The sequence below is a fragment of the Cladophialophora carrionii genome (genome assembly GCF_000365165.1).
Source record: "Cladophialophora carrionii CBS 160.54 unplaced genomic scaffold supercont1.6, whole genome shotgun sequence".
NCBI classification, from domain to species: Eukaryota; Fungi; Ascomycota; class Eurotiomycetes; order Chaetothyriales; family Herpotrichiellaceae; genus Cladophialophora; species Cladophialophora carrionii.
Genome location: NW_008481831.1, coordinates 897,437 through 919,246, shown reverse-complemented (window position 1 = coordinate 919,246; position 21,810 = coordinate 897,437). Strand labels below are relative to the sequence as shown.

General features: G+C 54.6%; 9 protein-coding genes across 9 annotated transcripts; 7 read left to right on the top strand and 2 right to left on the bottom strand.

Moving 5' to 3' along the window:
- Window positions 1–197: 197 nt before the first annotated feature.
- Window positions 198–1,382, top strand: G647_07292 (uncharacterized protein; the record flags this gene model as incomplete). Its single annotated transcript, XM_008731608.1, has 2 exons — window positions 198–388; window positions 452–1,382. 2 exons carry the CDS (start codon window positions 198–200, stop codon window positions 1,380–1,382), a joined length of 1,122 nt encoding a protein of 373 aa, XP_008729830.1.
- Window positions 1,383–1,667: 285 nt separating this feature from the next.
- Window positions 1,668–1,970, top strand: G647_07291 (uncharacterized protein; the record flags this gene model as incomplete). The annotated part of the gene is made up of 1 exon (XM_008731607.1): window positions 1,668–1,970. A coding segment is annotated over one exon (303 nt), but the record flags the coding sequence as incomplete, so codon positions are not given.
- Window positions 1,971–1,980: 10 nt separating this feature from the next.
- Window positions 1,981–2,716, top strand: G647_07290 (uncharacterized protein; the record flags this gene model as incomplete). The annotated part of the gene is made up of 2 exons (XM_008731606.1): window positions 1,981–2,146; window positions 2,199–2,716. 2 exons carry the CDS (start codon window positions 1,981–1,983, stop codon window positions 2,714–2,716), a joined length of 684 nt encoding a protein of 227 aa, XP_008729828.1.
- Window positions 2,717–4,501: 1,785 nt separating this feature from the next.
- G647_07289 (uncharacterized protein) lies at window positions 4,502–5,546 on the bottom strand (the record flags this gene model as incomplete). The annotated part of the gene is made up of 2 exons (XM_008731605.1): window positions 4,502–5,353; window positions 5,412–5,546. 2 exons carry the CDS (start codon window positions 5,544–5,546, stop codon window positions 4,502–4,504), a joined length of 987 nt encoding a protein of 328 aa, XP_008729827.1.
- A 285-nt stretch (window positions 5,547–5,831) lies between these two features.
- On the top strand, window positions 5,832–6,231 carry G647_07288 (uncharacterized protein; the record flags this gene model as incomplete). The annotated part of the gene is made up of 2 exons (XM_008731604.1): window positions 5,832–5,834; window positions 5,941–6,231. The coding sequence occupies 2 exons, from the start codon at window positions 5,832–5,834 to the stop codon at window positions 6,229–6,231; spliced, it is 294 nt and encodes a 97-aa protein (XP_008729826.1).
- A 377-nt stretch (window positions 6,232–6,608) lies between these two features.
- G647_07287 (uncharacterized protein) lies at window positions 6,609–8,684 on the bottom strand (the record flags this gene model as incomplete). Its single annotated transcript, XM_008731603.1, has 1 exon — window positions 6,609–8,684. The coding sequence occupies one exon, from the start codon at window positions 8,682–8,684 to the stop codon at window positions 6,609–6,611; it is 2,076 nt and encodes a 691-aa protein (XP_008729825.1).
- A 749-nt stretch (window positions 8,685–9,433) lies between these two features.
- Window positions 9,434–10,773, top strand: G647_07286 (uncharacterized protein; the record flags this gene model as incomplete). Its single annotated transcript, XM_008731602.1, has 3 exons — window positions 9,434–9,522; window positions 9,566–9,839; window positions 9,904–10,773. The coding sequence occupies 3 exons, from the start codon at window positions 9,434–9,436 to the stop codon at window positions 10,771–10,773; spliced, it is 1,233 nt and encodes a 410-aa protein (XP_008729824.1).
- A 6,515-nt stretch (window positions 10,774–17,288) lies between these two features.
- G647_07285 (uncharacterized protein) lies at window positions 17,289–17,921 on the top strand (the record flags this gene model as incomplete). Its single annotated transcript, XM_008731601.1, has 1 exon — window positions 17,289–17,921. One exon carries the CDS (start codon window positions 17,289–17,291, stop codon window positions 17,919–17,921), a length of 633 nt encoding a protein of 210 aa, XP_008729823.1.
- A 3,400-nt stretch (window positions 17,922–21,321) lies between these two features.
- G647_07284 (uncharacterized protein) lies at window positions 21,322–21,692 on the top strand (the record flags this gene model as incomplete). The annotated part of the gene is made up of 2 exons (XM_008731600.1): window positions 21,322–21,377; window positions 21,431–21,692. 2 exons carry the CDS (start codon window positions 21,322–21,324, stop codon window positions 21,690–21,692), a joined length of 318 nt encoding a protein of 105 aa, XP_008729822.1.
- Between the last annotated feature and the right edge of the window lie 118 nt (window positions 21,693–21,810).

Sequence of the window (21,810 nt, the reverse complement as noted above, 5' to 3'; positions counted from 1 at the left end):
AGCCTGTTCAATATGGATCTACAGGTCGGGACGGGACTCTCATTGGCTGCTCCTTGCCAGAAACCACGGCGACAACTCAAGTTGCGATTCTCGTTCACTTGCATCAAGCATACTGCGACATCTGTTCTTCCTGTTCCTGCTACATTTTGACAAGGCTTCTTTTTCCTCTTCGTGTGTGCACTCATACGGCCACCGACATGGGCTCCAATCCACCCTCCGGGACCTCGACGCCCCGCTTCACGTCGCAATCGGCCACCGCAGAGGATTTACTCAAATCCCAGACCGTCGGCCTCGTGAACCTTGCGGACTTCCGCAAGAGACGGGCAGATGTGCTGGAACTCAAAGAAAAGGAAGCGAGGGAGGGCGCAAGAACCCCGGACAGTGACGGGTGAGCCATAAGTTCGGGTGAAGGCGCAGACTGCGGAGGGCGGGGCTAATTTACAAAGCACAGCGCGGTGACGGGTCGAACGGAGCAGGGCGGACGACCGACGAAGAAGAAGAAGAAGTTATTTAAAAATAAGGTCGCTGGCAAGGGGTTGCTATCTTTCGGAGGCGACGATGACGAGAGTGATGGGGGAACTGCTGTGCGAAGCTCGAGGACATCTGCCGAAGCCTCGCCTGATCCTCCCGGAGAGATCAGGAGGAAGAATTTGACGCCGAATCCGAAATCGACCCTGCCTGTACCTCGAGCCCTGACGAAAGCAGCACTGGCAGCTGAGGCGCTCGACCGGGAGAAGCTACGCAAGGAATTTCTGGAGATACAAGAACGGGTGAAGGAGACCGAGATTGAGATACCCTTTGTGTTCTACGATGCAGGGGCCAACATCCCTGGCGGGAGCGTCAGAGTCAAGAAAGGAGACCACGTCTGGCTGTTCCTGGAACGATGCAGAAAGGTCGGTGCCGAACTTGGGGTCTCTGGGGCGGATGGAAGTGGCTCGACCGTCCAGAAAAAGAGCAGGGAAGACTCGAGGAAGCAGTGGGCGCGCGTGGGCGTTGATGACTTGATGCTGGTGAAAGGCGAAGTCATTGTGCCGCACCACTACGAGTTCTACTATTTCATTGCGAATAAGATTCCTGATCCGAGTCGGGAGGGGAGATTGTTATTCGAATACTCTGGCACGGCGGACATCATGAACAGCTCTGATCACAGCGCGTCGGAACCGACGGCTACGCTGAGGGTTCCAGGTCAGAGGAAAGAGGAGCTGGAGGGCCATAATGACGATCCCATCCTCACAAAGGTGGTGGATAGAAGGTGGTATGAAAGGAACAAGCACATCTATCCGGCCAGTGTGTGGAAGGAATATAAGGCCGGGAAGGAGTTTGAAGAGATCGCGAAGAGCAGACGGAGAGATGCTCAGGGGAACGCCCTTTTCTTTGGCTAAGCGGGATGGACATGGAATCGCGTGCGATGCCTGAAGCATTGGCTGAAGCATTGACTGAAGCATGGGCAGGATCCGTCGAAACGAGTAGCGACGCCCAAAGTCAACGAGGCAGTGGCTGCCACTTTCACTTTTCCCTCACCTCATTCTTCCGTTCGCCAGCTCTCTGCACTCTCTTCCTCTATCGTCCAGCGCACCGAAGCTCGCCAGCCCGTAAATGATGGACCTAAGTCTGACATGCAACCATCAGGTCAACGGCGGGCTCTGTCGAGCCGTGCTCCGACATGATGCCATTGTCACCACTTGCGCGCAAGTTCCCTGCCGTGTCTTACTGGCCTCTATCTGACAACAGCTAGACACGTCTTCTGCACCGACTGCGCCGACAAAACTGGGCTGACGGGAACACCACAAGAACAGCGTCAGTGTCCCAATTGCGAAGCTGATCTTCGCCATTCTCATGACGTTGTGCGTAACCTTTTGAGGCCGCCGGACGACTACAAGGCGAGTGTCCTTGCTGGTCTTGATCCCGCTACCATCATCGAGTGTGCTCAGAAAGCATTGACTTTCTGGACATACCAAAACGCTCAGGAGCAGTGAGGCTATGCCCGTCTTCTCGGTCTGGGAGTTCCCTCTGACCCCCGACAGCGCCTATCAACAGTGCATTGCGAAACGGCAGATGCAAAAATGTCAACAGCTCAGGAGCGAGGCTGACAAGATTGCCCACGATGCCAATCTTCGTATCCAAGCGTTGGAGGCTCAGGTTCAAGGTGCGCACAATCCCTACCCTGACAGACCGGACTGTTGCTGACATCTCTACAGACCTCATCAGTGATCGGCAATCAATGGACCAGAAATATGCCGACCTCAACCGTCAGTTTCAGGAAAAGTGCAAGAAACAACAACAGACCCAGAGGCTTTACGACGCTATCAAGCAAAAGGTTCTGTTGGAAAGGATGGGAGCAGTTGCCAACAATGACGTTGACCCCACACTTGATTCCATCCGTGTCATACCGTCCCTTGACAAGGTGCAGCATGGCCGGGAGTCAAGGCAAGGCTTCCGTGCATCTGAACATGGCGACACGGCAGAAAGAGTAGTTCCACACACTAGGACAATGCCAGCAGAGCTCGAGCGCCTGCATCCTCATCAACGCTCCGGGGCCAGTGTCGCCGGCAGTCAGGGCGACCGCATGAAGATGCCACCACCAGGAGGACCGCGGGCCTCGAGGACTCGTATGTACTCCACAACCCCAACGGCAGTTGCTGACACGTCAAGCAAACTGGATCACCTTGGGCACAACTTTGCACAGAGCAACCTTACCAGCTATCACTCGTCTTGACCTCGACCGTTCGCAAATCCCGACCTCAGCTTCTCGCACTGAATTTCCTGCCAGTCAAACACTAGCAGGTTCATCTCGTCGCGAAGAAAACCAAGCAAGTAAGATGCCTGGTTCTGCGCAGAACTGTAGTGGAATGAGGTTCGGAACGAACTTCGGCAGGGCGGGAACTGCTCTATCTCTTGACGGAAATCAAAATCAGGATCGTCGTGCTGGTAAGACTGTTAGCCTCCGTCCGCATCGAATGCTGATCTTACTTGGATAGGTTCACCAACCCAGCACACCGTAGTCTAGATATGACAGGCGTTGATGGGCCCTGTGCAGCAACTTATATGTGAGTGACACCAAATCTCGCTGGGGACTCTCTGGCTAGGAGCCAGAGAAGGAGGAAATCGGATACTCTTCACGGTCTTAGCACATAGCGAGCACATGATAACTTGCTTGTGTTATCCGAGGACAGAAACTCACAAGACAGAATTCACGACGTTCTTCACAGTTATGAAGTTGCACTTTCCTGCTTGACATCCTCAACCGCCACCAGCAGACGGCGAGTGGCTCGAATCTCCTCACCCAAGATAGACATCAAGGGACTGCCATTACCTATTCTTTGGCTTGAGATAGCTTTGGTAACTTCCCACGATCTCCCATCTTTGTTTTCCAAGTTCGGGTTGCAGACCATGACAGACTCTATTGATTCTCCGTTCGCGTATCTTGTCTCTCCCGGCAGTCTGACAGTCTGGCAGTCTGGCAGTCTCGTTTCAGACACTGGCGCCCTGGACCATCATACTGGATCAAATAATGCTCACTTCTACCATTCATGGCGTTAGACATGGTCGTTTGTTTGTCTGGTCGGGTCCCAACGCACCCGTACCGGGCTGGCTCTGGCGTAGATTACCAAGTTGAGTACCTACCTGGTACCTATGCTAATGCTGTATTTGGCGACGTCCTGGATTCGCTCTCTTGCCGAATACATAAATACATGGATACAGTACACCAGTACATACACAGGAGGCTTCTGCTAGCGTGAACCGTCCTGTCACTATGTACTGTTCTGTGGTACACAACCGCTATGAGTGTGAGGCTTGGGGTCTTACTGTAGCACACCGTACGTCCCCCGGCCATGTTGAATCATGCTGATACAAATACGACCGCTCGACCGAGCAGGTCTAGGCTTTTCGAAATCCCAAAGCGCGGACAGGCGGAAAAATACAACAGCGATACATATGCCAGCGTGGCAGAATCTGGGTTCCTCAATTACGTCCGTTGAGCCAAATCCGCAACGGTCGTTCTAGGTGGACGGTCTTCGGATATTTAGGCGGCGAGGATGATTTTTTCCATCTTATTGTCCCAAGAAGGTGCTCGTTCTGATGCGGTTCCTATGAGCGCGATCGAAGCTGTCGCCTGTATGCGAAAACGAGGTTCTGGAAAACGACGATACGTTCGAAGGAGATACTCCGGCGGCGTGCTCCGGCGCGCGGTCTCGGTGTGGTCACCCTGTGCTTGATCGCGGTCTGAGTCAGACCTTGCTCATGCTTTCATCTCATCGTTTGTGCCATTTCGTCATGTTCTCAGTGTCATGCTCATAGCTTGGTTCAACCCGGCAACATTTGCCTCTCCACGGCCGAAGCACGACATCGACGTTTCCTCGAATGAGATGGTGCAATGCAATGCACTGCCTGCCCCCGTATCTCATTTCTGTTCCCGCGAATGCGCTGGCATTTCACAGGCAGGCATGATGGGCCCACAACGTCAGGACACCTCAGGTGAATCTGGGTGACGAAATTGTTTCTACCAATTCCTCCTTCCACCCTTTCCTCGCCCTCTGCCGCCAAAGCCGCCTCCACCGCCCGGACCACCACCCTGATCGAACCCACTCCCGCCTCCGCCGCCGGGTCCAGCAAAGCCTGCGGCAGGTCCCGTAGGAGGCTGTGGCGCACCCATCATGGCGGCCCCAGGCCCAGCCATGAACTGCATAAACTGACTAGGATCCATGCTCCCAGGGTCCAGGCCTTGTGAGGCCATGGCGGCAAACATCTGCTGCATCTGAGCTTCACTGGGCATCCCTGGCATTGCACCGCCCATGTCTCCGGGACCTGCACCGGGGGCACCTGGCATCGGCGGCATGCCCGGCATAGCTCCTCCGCCAGGAATGCCTTCCACAAACGCCTTCATTTGTTCTGCATGTTGTGTGATTTCTTTGACCTCCTTTGGCATTTGCTGTTGTTTTAGGCAATAACTTGCCCAGGTGAACTCGTCGAAGCCGTAGTTGAAGTAGTCCGTGATATCCGCGCCAGGTTTGCGCCAGGGTTTTGATGATTCCGAGGGGAAGTCGACGTCGAAGTCGGTGGATAAGATCGGTTTGCCGGTTGTCGGGTGCACAGGGTTGCCATTCGGGTCGATCTTGGAGGTATGCCGGGCGGGATAGTCTGTGCCGGGGCGGTCGTTCGGAGGCTGGGAGTCGAGGCGGGAGTCTAGGGGTGTTTCTCGCTTTACGGCAGGGGAGGGTGTTATTGAGGCCTTGCGTAGGTCTGACGCTGGGGTTTGGGAAGACCCTGATGGACGTTTGGGTTGTGATGTTGAATTGGTTTCGGGCGAGGGTTTGGGTTCGTCTTTGGCGTCGATGATGAAGTCGACGTCGTCCTGGGGAGAGCAGTCAGTGGGCGATCATCAAGCTGGCTCTCCGTTTGTGGGTTCATACATCGTCTTCCTCCTCTACTTCTTCACCTTCCTCTTCGCCTTCGTCGGCGTCCCCCATGGTGACCTCACCCTGCTGTTTGGTACCATAGACGTCATCGTTCTCCGGGTAGATATCGTCCTCGTCCGAGTCCATCATCTTGATCAAGCTTCCAAGGGTATGCGCAGTGAGCAAGAAGTGAGCGAGGGCACAGAGGGGGTGTCGTTGGTATGCTGGAGTCTGTGGCTGCTCCTGTCCAATCATTAGCGGAGTCCGCATGGAGCAGGTTTGGCGAGACGGGCGGATGCTTCGAGAAAAAAGTGACCCGTCCTGCCCGTCGTGCTCCATCTGTTTACCACTCTTCCACGCCCTCTTCTCGTTGCCCTTACTACAAGTACTGTCCGACGAAATTTCCTTTGGCATAATACCAAGCACACCGTCAAGATGGTACGTCGGCACACGCTCGAGCGCCTTCCCCGTCCCCAGCACCGTGTAGTCGCAATGCTCGAAGCTTGACCAGACCAATCGATGGAGTACTAACGAACGGGTGCAGACCACCGCTCTCAAGTCCATCCGCTCCCTAGTCCCTCTCCTCGACCGCGTCCTCGTGCAGCGCGTCAAAGCCGAGGCGCGCACTGCGGGCGGTATCTTCCTCCCCGAATCATCCGTCAAGGAACTCAACGAGGCGAAGGTCCTGGCCGTTGGTCCCGGAGGTTTCGACAAGGAGGGGAAGAGAATGGCCATGAGCGTGCAGGAGGGCGACAAGGTGTTGATCCCCCAGTATGGCGGTAGCCCAGTCAAAGTTGGGGAGGAGGAATATCATCTTTTCAGAGATCACGAGTGAGTTCGGATGGAATCGTGCGTCGACCCGGTTTCGGGTGCTAATGGAGCAATAGGTTGCTTGCGAAGATCAAAGAGTAATCGACCCCCCGCGACAGATGCAGAGTCTCGGCGCCATATTACCATGAGTCGCCATGCCCAGGTTGCGATGTACACCATGTACCACCAAACCGGCACTTCTTCAGGACATCAACCAAGCTCCCAGGAGGCCCAGCATGTGCAAATGTGAAAAGAGAAACTGTCTTCTGAGCATGAGCGGGAAGCGTGCGGCGTTCAATTTTGAACATTTGCATATACCTTGTGTAGTTTATAAGAGACCCAATACATGTTTGATCTCCACTCAGACCAGCCACGCAGTGTCAGTGCTCGACCGCTTGTCGGTCACGTACCAGCTCGTGTCCGCGACTTTGATCGACTTTGCTCCCTATTACCTCCGGCTGCACCGACCTGCTCGCTCCTCCCAGCGATTTCTCGGACCTCTAGTCCCCTGCCGATGACCTCTCTGAAATCCAACCCAAATTCCCCCAGCATCGTCCGTTCATGCTCCCAGACAACATCCATGCACTCCCTCCACAATTTGCCTTCACGCTCAATTGCACTCAGCTGCCTCACCAGTAAGGTATTGAAGGTCTCTAGGTGCATACCGGCCCACTTTATGCACGCACTAATCACCCCCGGAGTCGTGAACGCGGCTTGGTAGATAAGCACCGTGTTTTTCACCACGGTAAAGTAGACGTATGAGATGGAGAAGACGTAGCGATGGAGGTCGCCTTCAAAGACGCATTGTCTCGCGCGTTTGGCGAGCATCTCACTTCGTGCATTGAGGTAGGCATCCCTCGCGCGGTCTTCGAATCCAAGACGGATCAGATAGGAGACTTTGCGTTTCGTGGCCTCCATAAAGGAAGGGGTCTCGACCAGCTCTCGACAGAGGATGCCAGCGAGTTTCGCAGCGCGCTCGTCAACCTTGACGCTCACTAGCTCTTGGGCGATCGAGTTGCCCTTCAAGCTGTTGGCGATCTTGCGTAGCTTTTCTACCTTCTCAACGGCCTCGTCAAAGCGTTGCATCGAGATTTCAATGTCCAGATCGTCGATTTGTCCCTCGACCCAGCGGAAGTTATGCTGACGGCCGTCGACTTCGACCAGAATTTCCGGTTTCTCCTTGGAAGCGTTAATGCCTTCGAGAATCTCCGAGTTCTTCGCCGATGCGGGGTCTCGTGCTGCGAAGTAATTCAGGCTCTCGGACTTGGGCTTGGTTTGCTCTTCCTCGGTTTTGGTGGCTTTGCGAAGGTCTTCTGTCGCTTTTCGAAGAGCAGATAACAGAGCAGCCTTGGCCCTTTCATCCCGCTTCTCGTGGCGGTAGATCAGCGAGCGGCCGCCAGAGCTGATGGTCAGGGCCGAAGCGATGGCCTTCTCCTCGGCTGGCGTGTTCCCGCCTCCATTGGCGACACTTGCAGCCATGTCGATGATTTCGATATCTTGTAAAGGCCAGCATTCTTCTGCCACGAGTTTCGTAGGAGCAGGTCCTTGTTGGGGCGCATTTGGATCGACTCGCTTGCGCTTCTTAGACGCTACGAGAAGGTGGTCATTCAACAGCACAATGTGAACAGGTCGCTTAGGCTTCCAAGTAGCCGAGTCGAGTTCTATCCAGTTGCCTGTCTCGGCCACAATGTGTCGCCCAGGAGCGGCTGGCAGGAATTTCTGAGACTTCTCAATGTTTTTCCACAGGGCTTGTAGCTGGACGTTCCACATATGCTCCAGGTTTGCGACCGAAGTCCTGTTGGTATTGCGCCTGGAAAGAGAAGGGCCATTCAGTTCAGGCGACTTGGGGCTGCTCGTGCCTGCCTCTCCCGTGCCCAGTGTCCCGGTCAGCTCGGACATGAGGTTTTGTAATATGCCCATCTCGGACTTCAACTTCTCGGCCTCTTTGCTAATCTTTATAAACTGCGTTCTGTTCTGGTACACGTTCTGCTGCAGCTCTTGGGAGTTACGATTCTTCAACCTTTGCAGGCCATTCTGATAGTCTTGAATATCTTGTTCGGATGCATTGGCAAGGAGGTCAGCAACGTATCGCTCATGCTGGAGGTTGGGATCTTTGAGGGCATCGCTGTCGATATGGAGCGGACGTGAGCGGTCACCGGTCAGAGGCCGGCGTGGTGAGCCACCTCCTGAGCGACGTTTGAGAGTACCGGCTCCGGGAAGCGCAGGAACGGGTGGTGCCCCGATGTTGCTGAAGTCGGGCAGCTGGTTATATCGCGTTGAGTAGCGCCTCTTGACAAGGTCTGAAGTCTCGGTTGGTGCATTCCGATCGCGTGGTACACTCAGAGCGTTGGCTGCCTTGTTCTGCGATGGGAGTCCTGCTCGCCCGCCGCTGATGCCAGGCCCCGTGGCATTTTGAGGGGCGCTAATGATCGGCCGGTCTTTGCGCTTCTTCCGCAGCGTCAAGCCTCGTGTATCCATTCTTGCGGTTTGTGTGAAAATGGTACGTGTGCCTGCGTGGTACAATCCAGCGGGTCCCAACCGTGCACTGCTGATGAGGCTCTGAGGTCAAGCCATGCAACTTGCCAAGGTTCTGTACGCTTCAGGAGTAGGGTGTCGCCGCCCTGAATATTGTTCGAGTATGTGAGAGACAGGAACGGATTCCACAAGAAGCGAGTGAAAGAGACGGCAAAACGACGTGGAAATAGTCCGCACCGTCCGCCGCCATCGATGTTAGATTCTAGATGAGTGAGGATGTAGAAGATCCTGCCGGAGAAATAAGACCACCAAAGGGCTAAGCTAGGTACCTTGACGATGAATGAAGGGTGAGTCGAAGGTGGACGTGAGGTGGAAGTGAGCGGTTTAAAAGCGGCGTGATCGAACTTTCGCACTGAGCAGCGAGCAGTTTGTAAACGATGCCGGAAGCAGCCTAGCTCGATACGTATTATCGCTGTGCTGTGTACGTCTCAATTTTCCATCATTGCCTCCGTCAAAGTGGCTTTCGCTTTAGCAGGAGCTAATAGCAAAGGCGTACATCGAACGTAGTCAGAATCCAGGCTCCAATCTCTCTGGTATTCTCAGGGTTTTCGACAGGAAACGCAATAGCTCTTGAATTGAGCGATGATGACGGTCCTGCGGCTTGGCCTCGCCGACTTTGAACTTCTAACCACTTGTCTTCGCTATTCCCCGAGATGATAAAGTGCATTATTCGCTCCAAAAATGGCGCCACCATGGACATGTCCCTGTATCATGTTTATTGGGATGATCTTGTGGCTCAGCAAGTGCACGTCGGCTGTGGATCTACGGGTCGACAACCCAGGTATGCAGCCCTCTGCATTACCTTATTGATGAGACTTACCCAGAGATACGACCATCACAGACTCCATTCGCGGTGCAGCTTCCACCATAGCTTATGACCTCCAGTCCATGTACAATGGCAATCGGACCGGAGGCGTCCTGGGCAAGTTTCCATATCCGCCATACTACTGGTGGCTCAGTGGCGCCGCATGGGGTGGAATGGTGGACTACTACCTTTACACCGGCGACGCGAGCTATTACAATGTCACCTACGACGCATTGGTCTCTCAGATATCAGACACCCACAACTATCTACCCGAGGCTGAGAAGCTGGATGAGGTGAGGCAAGATTTGAGAGTCGACCGCTCAACCCCTTCCTTGTATGGCTAACTTGCAGCCCCAGGGCAACGACGATATCGCCTTGTGGGCTTTCGCCGCGCTGACTTCTGCCGAGTATGGACTCCGAGAGCCTCCGCCCCCGTTCCCCACGTGGCTCGAGATCTGTGACAACATCTTCAACGACTACGTCAGCCGATGGATAGACGCAAGCGACACCTGTGGTGGCGGCTTGAAGTGGCAAGTATTTCCTACAAGCGCTGGATACGACTACAAGAATTCGATTTCCAATGGGGGATTTCTCCAGCTCGCGGCTCGCTTGGCGCGCTTCACGAATAACCAGACCTACCACGACTGGGCGGAGAGAATTTGGGACTGGTCCGTCACCATCGGTCTCATTGATCCCGCGTACAATGTCTTCGACGGTTCGGATGACAAGATCAACTGCACGGGTATTGACCATACGCTCTGGAGCTACAACGTAGCCGTCTACCTCTACGGAACAGCTGTTCTCTACAATTATACGAATGGCTCTGACCTATGGGCGAACCGGACAACCGAGCTTTTAAATTCCGCGCTGCAGACGTTTGCGTCACCTTTCCCCAACGCCACTGATGTCCTGTATGAGTATTGCGAGCTTAGCTGGGATTGCAACATCGACCAGTACAGCTTCAGGGCGTATCTGGCTCGCTGGTTAGCGAAGACTACCATCATGATGCCGCAGACGGCAGAGCACGTCCTTCCCGTGCTTCGGGCATCCGCGCTTGCTGCCGCGGGAGTCTGTACAGGAGGGGAGAACGGGACCACCTGCGGTGTAAGGTGGTATCTTGATGGGTGGGATGGGACGTCGGGGCTGGGCCAATCCCTCAGTGCACTGGAAGTTGTACAGTCATTGCTGGTCGCTCATGCTGGCCCACCAAATCGAGCGCCCACGTGAACCCGCGGGCAATCCGACCAGCAACGACTCCTGGCATGTACGATGTACACTTCCATTCTACTTTGGTTCTCGTCATAGTCGACGGGTAGCCAGGTAGGCGTTCAACGCCATTCAGCTGGCTCCCCAAGTGTCTGGACCTTGAATTACTGGCCTGAAGAGCCCAAAGCCATCGCGGATCACATTTTGGTCTCGACTGTTTAACGGGATCACCAGACACCAATACGTGCTTGGCACGACTTCCAGCTAGTCAACGTCGTCCGGGCCTCCTCTGTCGCAGCGTAGACAGCAGGGAACGGGTAAGCTGGCTCCGGCTCCTGATAGAATCCATTGATCAACGAGACAGAACAGAAACGATCGTAGATCTTTTAAGGTGAGATGAAGCACTACCGATGGCATCCCCTAGCCTACCGTTGAGACTGAGCGCCCATGTCCAGACAAATGGCAGAGTGCTGAACAATGCGTGATGGCTGTCGCGTGCGTCATGTCAAGGGCAACCACGGGTCCCTGAATTATTCCGACCTTTCATGACATTGGTCCTGGCCGGGAACGACGAGCTGGGGATCTTATGCTCCTGACCTTCGGCGTCGAAATCTCGATGACTTACTCTTATCGCTACTAGCAACAAGGTCTTCGCGGGATGTCAAGTGCAGCGTGAACCTCGACAAGGCACTGCAAGAAAGCGTGCCGCGGAATGTGGGAACAAGTCAAACATCGAGCACTCGAGCCGGCGGGCAAATTGTGCATTCCCGCCAGGACCTCGCACATTCCACTGTGCAAATCCGGATCTGCTGCCCATGTCGACTTTGGAAGAGCCTAGGCAGAGATGACCTTGCGGTCTTTGCAATTGCTGTTCCTAAGTCTAGAACCGTGCAACAAACAAAGGAGGTCTACAGAGGGATCGGGACCACCATCTATCACCTCCCCATGGTTCTAGGGGACAGCCTGGACCTCAATTGACAAAGCCTGGATTCAGGAGTGGGTCGTACTGTGAAGTCTTGTAGAGGCCCAGACCTCTCTGCATTGTTGTCACGAGCGTATCTCTTGAGTGGAGCGACAATCAACAAAGACTTGTGCCGAAGCCAGATGCATAGCTTACCATTCACCTAGGTCCCGTTTACCCCGAGCCTGCTGATCTAACCTCCAAGACTCTCGCAGACCTTTTTTTCTATTCCCAGAGCGGGGGCTTGGTTGGAGAAACTACCATCTCAGCCTGCTCGGTGGATCCCAGACAACCTCCAAATCATCACCAGGGCGATAGTCTGGAATTTTGGGGCGTGTGGGCTTGTGGGCGTCTATCCTCAGCTGGGCTGTGAGAGGTTTTGGCCATCAGCGACGATCGTGGGGCTGCCGTGTTCAGAGCGACCTTTGCCCTACTCATCGACCCCGGCAGGGGAGTTTGGGGCCGCTGTTTCCCGAATAAGAAAGGCGATTCGCGGACGCGATATTCTTCACCGACGAGTGGACGAGATTAGAAAACCGTCGAGACCGGATTATGATTCCCAGCTTGCGGCCTTGCTTGTTTGATGCGTCTGTGGGGAAGCATCGGAACATTGAGAGCAACTCAGGCTGGTTTGATGGCCACGCTTTCTCTCTGGAGGGGCCGGTAACAGGGTAATTCTGTTTTAGGGATCTGGCACGGCCTCCCCACAATTAAAGAGAATATTCCGGAGTGCTGAAGCACAAGCGCGCGGATAGAAGATTTAGCTCCCTTCGCATGGAAATGGAACACGAGGCTTCGCAACACAGGGTCGGAAAGAAACCCTTTTAAGTGTGCGGAGAATGGCCGTTCGGATCCGGACATCAGCCTGCTCCTCCTAACAGCGACGAGGTGGACGGGGCCCGAATCATGGCGCGGGCGAACGCCGAAAACGACAGTTGTCCATACATTGTAAGACCACGCCGTGCCATGTCATGCGAAAGACTCGCATACAAACGAGGCTCAGCTGGACCTAGGATCAGCTGCTGTGTCGCCCAGCGCAGGGCTGATTGTTCAGTTGTTGTTGGACAAGTGCTGAGATGCTGGACCCTGCATATGTGACAAACATACTGGATGCGTGTCATGTGTGTAATGCGCCGGAGAATACTATCTTCAGCGCAAGGTTGCGCAAGGCGAGCCTATCCTCGAAAGTGATTGCGGCCTAGTGCCGCGGCACGAATTGTCTGGGCCACGAGGACCAGATCAAGTGCCTCCTTGGGCTCTCGCTTCGGCGTCGGCTTACTACCTCGGCGCATGTGAGAGGTGAATAGCGCATCGGGCAACGAATCGTCCTTCGTGGTAACCCTACTGTCTGAAACTCTCTGCTTCTTTGGAAGCCTTGGTGATCACATCAGCGTGGTTCAACGGCCTGTGCTGCAAGTGGTTTTGAATTCGTCGGGCACATCGGCTTTAGGTAGAGGGCTCTTGGCTGGGTCGCGGACAACCTTGTTTAGCTGTCTCGGGATGACTGAGGCTAAACACCCAGGCCTTTGAAGTTGGTGATGCTCGACCGTAGACGAGCGCTCGCAACCCACCAACTCACCGTGTGCCACCTTCGGAGAATGATGCCTTCGGTCGGACAAGTCAGATTCGGTCAACAATTCGGTAGCATTGTCGGCCAGCCCGGCTTGCAAATCTTTTCGCGAGGGAGATGGTTCAGGAAACCCTCCACTGCAGTCCGTACACCGTGTCGATGTCGTTACGGGTTTTCATCTGGGAAGGCCGTACATTCATTGGATGAAGAGCGAAATTGATGTGGCCCGAAGGAGCTATACCACGTCGTTGGCGACGTTCACTGGCGTCCCGAGGAGACGGGTCGTGGGGCTGTCTGGTGGACCGCGGGTGCACTTAAGTGAAACTCCTAGCTTTCCCGGCTTATGGGTCTTTTCGAAGCTAGAGTAGGGGAACTTTGATAGAATACCTAGATCTGCCGCGGACGGACGTACTAGTACAAGCCATTTGCACCCACTTTGCTCTGGATGCGATGTACCGTTGACCTGGTGGCACAGGCGTCCTGCACCAATGACCATGTGGGCCGATACCCCATGGTTGCAGTGACCTTCGAAATGCATCAAGTCTTCTAGAATTTTTATCGTGGCGGTTGAGGTGGGACATCAGCGATGTACCGTCACGCGGAGCATTGGAGAGAAAGAAAGAGATAGTATGAAATGTGATCCGGACCCGTCGACTTCAGCAGAGTTTGGGAAAGAAGAAACGATGCCGGATTGCGTACACAGGACGGAGTATGGAGGACCGTGTTGGACTGTGGTGGCTTCCGAAGAAAAGCCAGACTGGTGGCGGTACCGCGACCGGCAAATTTCGCTGGCAAGGTACTCCGTACATTGTGCCTGAATGTGCTAGCGCGACGGACTGGTCGCAACCACCTCGTACCCGGACGGAACTGAGTGCGTAAACTTCGGGGTTGTTCTCCCTTGAGCGCGGGGCTCAATATCGAGACATCAGGGAGGCCCGACGAAGCAGGCATCATTGGGTGTTCTTCGGTTCCTACTCCGTACCCAGGACGGATAAATGGTTGAAGGGACAAACCTTCGTTATTATTGTGCCGGTTTGGAAGATATTACAATTTGATTCATGTACATTGATTCAATGGCTTCCCGCGAACTGCATCGGAAGTTGCCCTTTCGAAGTTGGGGGTAAACTCAGTCACATACCCCAGTACTCAGTACAGTGCACCGGTGGGCCTGGGGAAGCCCCGGGAAGGGGCTAAGAGTCGTCGTTTTCTGGTGCCCGGAAACGACCGATAAGCCCATTGCAAACGGCGGTAAGTGGCTGCCTAGGCATCACCAAGCCCCGAAGCCTTGACTCCGCGATCGGTTTGGGCAGCAACTCTGCGCTCACGGCCCGCTCAGCCCAAAGTGAGTCATGCAAACACGCTTTGCCCTGCCCGCCTTGTTTTCCGACAAGATGTGTGTGTATACCGAGGAACATGACTTGGCCACCAGGCCCTCTACTCTTGTGTCCTTGATCAGTGATGTCATCAAGGCGGTCACAAGCAGGATAAACTCGTACTCCCGTAGATGAGGAGCGACGGCGGAAGCAAGGAATACTCTGGGACAAAGGAGGGACGATGTGGATGGCCTGTACAGATGACGTTGGTCTACGGAGTATTGTTCATCTCCTCATGCGGGCAGAATAATCAACCTGACAAACAAGTCTTTGAAAGTGTTGCCGGAAGCAAAGCGAATCGCCCGATGCGGCAATTTCAACACTTGGCTCCCTGCGCTGAAGTAATCGATTCCGGCCATTGCGAACCAACGCTGGATCGTCCAGCTCGCACACTCTGTCGGTGCTGATGCCCTCTTACTCAGGCTCGTGAAAATTGCAGACCACCCACGGCAACAAGAAGGAGGCCAGGGTGTCGTGAGATGGGAGTCAAATTATAATGAGACATGACGGGCCAAGAGGAATGCAAGGACATGACTGCGGAAGCAGCCATGTTCTGGTGGTGTTTGTACAGATCGCGGTTTGCGCAATCGTCTAAGCCGCACGGATGACCCGTACACGACAACCGGCATTTCGAGTTGCGAAAACGAGATGCTGGCAGGGTTGACAGCTGTCAGAAGTCCAAACGCGGAAGTCTGCAATCATAATCTTGTCTGTAGTGCGGAGGACGAGATGCGATGTGATGCCACACTCAAGGTTCGCAGGCTGCTTGCGTAGTCATGGCATGTCGCAGTCAATTACCATCGGAACGAGACTGCGGTTGTGATTGCTGCTTGTTTCTGGCTGAATCGGCATCCCGTGGCACTTCGCAGGGTTACCCAAAGCCATCACTCGAAGACTCCGGCTTACTCGTGACAGCTGGCCAAAGTCTCCCCTTCACTATCACTTGTCATGGTCGCGAGTCAGGTCTTGAATTAGCAACACGGCACCATCATTGGAGCGCGACAACACCCAGATCTCAAGTGTGTGCAAACCTAGTTGACGTGGACATCAGGAGTACATCTTCTTTGTATCCTATCCGAACAAATCTCGACCGTACCCTGCATTCCGTGCGTGGGAGTGGTCGAGCCGAGAGCAGTCGAGGCCTTTTAGCCGATCCTTTCACACAAAGGAATCACACCTCGAGTCAGCGTGGGGTCATTCAGGCCTCTCAGGCAATTCATCGGAACAGATCTCGGCTCGCGGTGGGCTTGGAGCACTGATCGCTTTCTAGCTTCTCGCCCACTCGACTGACAGACGCCTTCCCGTGCGCCCGCACGGCCCAAGCCATCGCAGGCTGTCTCCGTCTCTCTTGTCACCCCCCTGTCACCGCTAAATCCTTTGGACGACTCGCGGCTCAGCTTCCAAGACACTTTTCGCAGCCCTCGAGTTCTCCGAAGCGTCCCCGTCCACCCACGTCCGCGGGTTCTCTGGCGTTTACCCATTCGAAACCCCCGTCTTCGCGCCTCGTCTAAACCCCGTGGCTTGCGCCTCCAGCCCGACTTGTCATTTGTCCCCCCGTCGCCCTTCGGTCGGTGTCACATTCACCCTGAGCGCACTCATAAGCACCCATTTGAGGCGGTCAGTAGACCGACACACACCGGAACCAGACCACTCATACACCGTCGTAGTCAGCGCTGCGGCGAAGAGACAACAAATCACACATTTGGGTCGACTCTCTGCCTTCTTTCTGAGTCAACTCAAATACACCTCATCGCGCCTGCCGGTCGAGCTGTCAACTTTGATCACCTTCGCCTCGCATCAGCTTCACCCTCGCAGTTATCGATACCACTATCGACGTCGCTATCAACCCCCCTGCGTCTGTCACCAACGGACCGTCGATTCCGTCGTGTCTGAAACCAGCCAGTGGCAGCCACTCAGACGCGAAATCGCTAGCCTGCTCGCGGAACAAGTCAACGCGGTGCCAAACTTTTTGCCGTTCCTTCGCAGTCCCACCTTCCGGGCACAGACACCAGCTAGGGTCCTAGGGAACACTTTCGCCCAAGCCCGAGGTCGTATCGAGCACCTCCATCCGCTCCATCGGGTTTTTGCCATTCTCCATAACCAAACGAAGCACGGGGAAGGGGCAATACTTAATTTGCTTCTACCACCCTGGCTTGGATACATTAGGAGCGCAACATCCCTTCCAAATTCCGAGCACACAACTCTTTCCACAAGCATCCATCAGCATCAGGCAGCCGCCCAGACAGCGCGAACACAGCCGCCGACGAGACATATACTGGCCATTCGCATCACCGCCCACGGACCGGCACAAGCACCACCCGTAGCAGCGGCACCTCCACCGATCAGATTCCCCATCACGCCGAGCCACCGTTCTCGGACCTTCTGCTGAACCCCAGAAACAGAGCGCGTTTTGCCGACCCTCGTCCGCCGAGTCAGCACGCATATTATTGCATCACCACCCGCAAACAGCAGCCACTCCCACACCCCATAACAGGGAATCTAAATCCCGGACGTGGCAGAACAACAACCACAATAACATCCCTCGGCCCCATCTTTCAGTACATCGACACTGGATCTCGCCGTCGCGTCTACTCAGCAACGTGCACGCACGTCTCATTTCTCAACAGCCACAATGTTCTTCTCGTCACCTAGCTCTAACATCACCCCCGTCATGGCATCGGTGGCCATGTCGCGGTCCGATTCTCGCGACTCAACATCTTCCAGCACAAACTACTACACATCCCACGCGCCCACGTCGGCATACAGCGCCCTCGTGAGCGCGTCGCCGACCTCAGCGTGGCCATCATCTGAGCCTCTTGCTCGGACAGACAGCAGCACGTCAACCACCACGTCCCAGGCACAGTCAGTGCCTATGCGTCGGGACAGCAGCAACTCAAGTTGGATGCCGAGCCCCTACCGCTCTTGCATGTCATCCTTCGGCGCTGAACCCAGTTCTTATCTGTCCGATGACGATCTTCTCTGCTCAGCTGAAGACCTCAACCTCCCCATTGAGACCATTCCCGCCTTGGTTCCTAAGAAGGAACTCACCACTGAGGAGCAAATCGCCCTGCTGCGTGAGCTGCAAGAAAAGGAAGCAGCTTCTGCCCAGTATCAGGCAGCAACACACTCCGACGCAAAACGAAGAGTGGTGCGATTTGCGAACCAAGACGCCAGCTGCTCGAGCAAACCTCGCCGACCTAGCACGAACAAGAGACGACAGACTACCGTGCGACGCTGCATGAGCTCCCTGAATGGTCCTCAGTAAGGCAGCGGCTGGGGCAGGCCCTCGCCACTTCTTCTGTCCTGTCGCCCTTTGGGGCAAAGCGGTCTTTCTAGCAAGCGACATGTTTCTTTGACTTGATTGAGCGCTTTTTGCATATTTGCATGCGGTTTACGGTCTACGATACCCCAGCCTACCCGGCTGATTGGATTATGAATGAGCATGGTCGAGTCATCATTGTGCGACTCCCACTTCTCCCTGGCAGAGGTCTTAAACCTCCGTTATAGTATTATTAGCTTAATCTATCACCATGAAACCAACACCTGCTCCTTCCGTGCTTCTTTCCTGTGAGTTGTCGCCGCCCAGCCTCCCGGGTAGTGAGGCACCGACGATACCCCAACTATGCGGGCGACCGTCGGGGTATGAGGTTCAGGCACGGAATCAATGTACCGAAACATCTTCGCCAAGGCCTCGGATTCAGCGATCTCACGACAATCAATTCCGTCTGCTCGGTACAAACCTACGGCTCCGAGGCCATTCAAACGTGCCGCTGGAATGAGTGTGATCTACACTTAGCCGACACCTCCAAAACCGCTTTGCGATTTGGGAATCATCGCTGTCACGAAGAAGATTTACGCTACGATGATCACAGTTCGTTCATCACTGTCATGGTGAGGAAATTCCGACCACCCGGCGGGGAAAGCATCCGCCGATTCAACTCACTTGGGGTTGGTTACGTGCGAGATTTTGCACACTCGTCTGCTATTCATCTGCCGCCCACCCTCAACAGGGAGGAAGGAGCCCCGGAATAGGCCGACTGGAACGGCGAACTCAAGCTTGTCTTCTTCTGCTACATCATCATGATGTCGGTGAGCGATGCCAGCGAGGTCGAACGTTGATGCCTGAATGATGAGGCCTGACGAACGGCCACCAGGCACCCCCCAGCAACCACAAACCTGCTTGCGACGTGGCGGCTTGGTCAGGCCCCGTTTTGGGAGCGTCAGGGCGACCGTCGCCTCCCGGGAGCAAACACCTTCGACTTCCTTCCATGCATTAAGGTATTACACACGGGGTAGTATTCCGCTGGAAGGCTGGTTGTTCAGTCCCCAACTTGATGCGTTCACCCGAAGGAAGGACAAGTGGGTGGACAGCGTACTCGTCGGTGGTGAGTCATGGTGCCCGATCCACGACACTCCCTGGGTCCCGAGGCCCTCGTAGCCGATTGGCCACCCGATCGTGATTTCTGCCCATTACGTCCGAGTCTTTCAATTCTACACAGCACGATGATTATCGTATTCGTTCGGCGTCCACACCGAAGAAAGGTGGGTGGGCCGCGTTCCTCATCGACATTGCGAATCTCGCTCCACACTCCCGGTGTGCGGTGCCGGCTGTTGTGTGCTCGGCCGATTACATAGTCCAAGACATGCTTTGAACGAGTCAGATTTTCGAGGACGGTGTAGCCACAGTAGCTGATCGAGCTCGTTTTCGCCTTCCCCATGAACCATCATCCCGCTTCCATGTAGGCATTGGTGGTCTGGTTGAATTCCGTGAGGAAAAAGTGTAAACAACGATGAGCCATGTGGCATTACTATTCAAGGTCTGACGGGAGTGTTGCCGAAGTTCGCGCATGTCGCCTCTGAGGTCTTCTCTTCGTGCTGCACACCCCAACAGGGATTGAACTTTGGAATTACAAGTGCTCTCACCAATGCAACGATCGAAGATAGAAGGTACATCATGCATTTCACCATGATCTGTCTGCCGTTCTTTCTTCTCTGAGCAAAAACAAAGCGACTGTCGTTCGGCTCCGATAGTCGACGCCTAGGAGCAGACCGAGACCGCTCTGCCGCTGCGTGGGGTGGGATGCTCCTTTACGACTCCCACCATCCACGCCAACGAAAGTACGGAGTATTCGCAACTCAAATCTTCTACCCTTGCTCGGTGTTTGAGAACCCGACACCACTGGCTTCCTCCGGTGGCCTTCTCCTCGCCTCGCCTCAAATATGAAAAACAAACGCTGTGCATAAGGAAGTTATGGAAATGAGAGATCCCCACTGCCTCCAAAACTCTTGGGGTCTTCACTCGGTACTTCCCTGTGGACAGTTTAGCAAGGGAGAAGTGTCAGCGTTGCTTTTGCCTCACTTCCCTAGCCACTACGAGTACTTCGCGCCCGCATACTGTGAGTCTCCACGGTAGCAATTAGAAGTGGGGGGGATGCATGATGAAAGTGCGCCGTCATCCACCGCCACATGGCACATAGGTAAGCGGGAGTGTGGGATTGCAGGACACGCCGTATCGGCAAATGGTGCTTGGAAAGGAACTTCGCCGGTGGGAGAAGCGTCACGTGTTGCACGTGATCCGCGGAATGCCGCGCACGCCGCGTTGACCTGCAAACCGATGCGCCACAGCCCTTTGCCATCATCAGCCACTGCAAGCTCAGCCACAGAAACTCGGGCTGTTAACTGGACGGAGTGGAGGATTACTAAGCTTGCATTGTGTCTCTCATTAATGAGAGAAATGCTATCCTCTCAGAACAGCCTCAATTCCCCGGATTCGAGATGATCGATTACTTGCCCGCCATTGCTGGTCACTCAGTTTCCGACGTTCCTAAGACGAGCCTGAGACGGAGGCTGGGTTCGACTCTGTTCCCACGATACCTCTGTCCACTGTCTGTTGACAATTTTGGCCAACTGAAGTGATGCTCACGTTTCCCTTCGTCTGTGGCAGCAGCGCATATAGTCCGGGACTTTGTGCTGATCACGCCAAGTTCGAGAGTAAACAGACACAAGAAGCAGGGTAGATCCTTTGACACAGATGGGAAGAACTGATCATTGCTTTCTCGACGTACCGAGTCACGAACGAACAAGATGCTCTCCTGCTTTGACGCTGGAATTTTGGATGTCTATCGCAGCTTTGTTGCATGAATCATTGCACCCTTAGTTCTTCGCATGTGCCAGGCACCTACCTCCCAGTCTGGTGAAGTTCTCGTCACGTTCAGTGTCAACATGGTTCTTCCCTTGGCCTGCGTTCACCCGCCAGTATCGACTTGCAGCTCTGTTGATCATTGCGAGCCCCAGTGTTTGGCTAGGGTTCTTAGTCTGTGGTCAGCTTAACGCAATGAACATGACCGCATATTTGGTTCTTCACACCAAACCCTTTGTCTCGAGATCTACCTGCCCAGAGTCACTTGGCGAGCTCGACCTGGATAGCCGAGGTCGACCCTTGGCTGACTCGACAGATCTCAGTCTCCGCAAAATACCCCGGGAAACCCGCCTAGCTAGCGGCCCAAAGACAATAGGGCCTTCCAGACCGCGAAGGGACCCCTCCGAGACTCTGGGAACCTCTCTGCACATCGACATTTCAATCCAATGAGTGGCAGTGAATCTATCCTCACATATCACGCCTCGTCAAACACTCAAAAGCCAACAGTATGTCTCTGCATGGAGACATGGCCGGCTCTGTGCCAGTCCCTCCCAAGAAAAGCAATACAGCAGCAGAAAAGCGGTACGCGACCAAGCACCATCTTTGATGCTGATGCTAAGTACGTGAGCATTCAGTAAACTCCGCAATCGGCTGTCTCAGCAGGCATTCCGTGCTCGTCAAAACCTTGAAATCAGCGAACTGAAGCAGCAGCTTGCATTGTTCTCTGGTTCCGAGAGCGATCGCAACGCTAGCCTCGTGGCAGAGAATCAAAGACTACGACAACTACTATGGCAATCCGAGAAGAAACTTCGAAGCTTGCAAGCCTCGCTCAAAGGGATCCTCGACAGCATGGCAGACGCTAGGGACAATGACTTTGTAAGTGCCATCGTCAAGTAATGATTTTCGTGGCCTCCAGGGGTGCAATGGGTCTGCTTTCGAGAGCATCAATGCAATCTATTGGTCTTCTGACAGGCTAGCTAATAGGCCACCACCGAGAGACACATCGAGGGCGCAA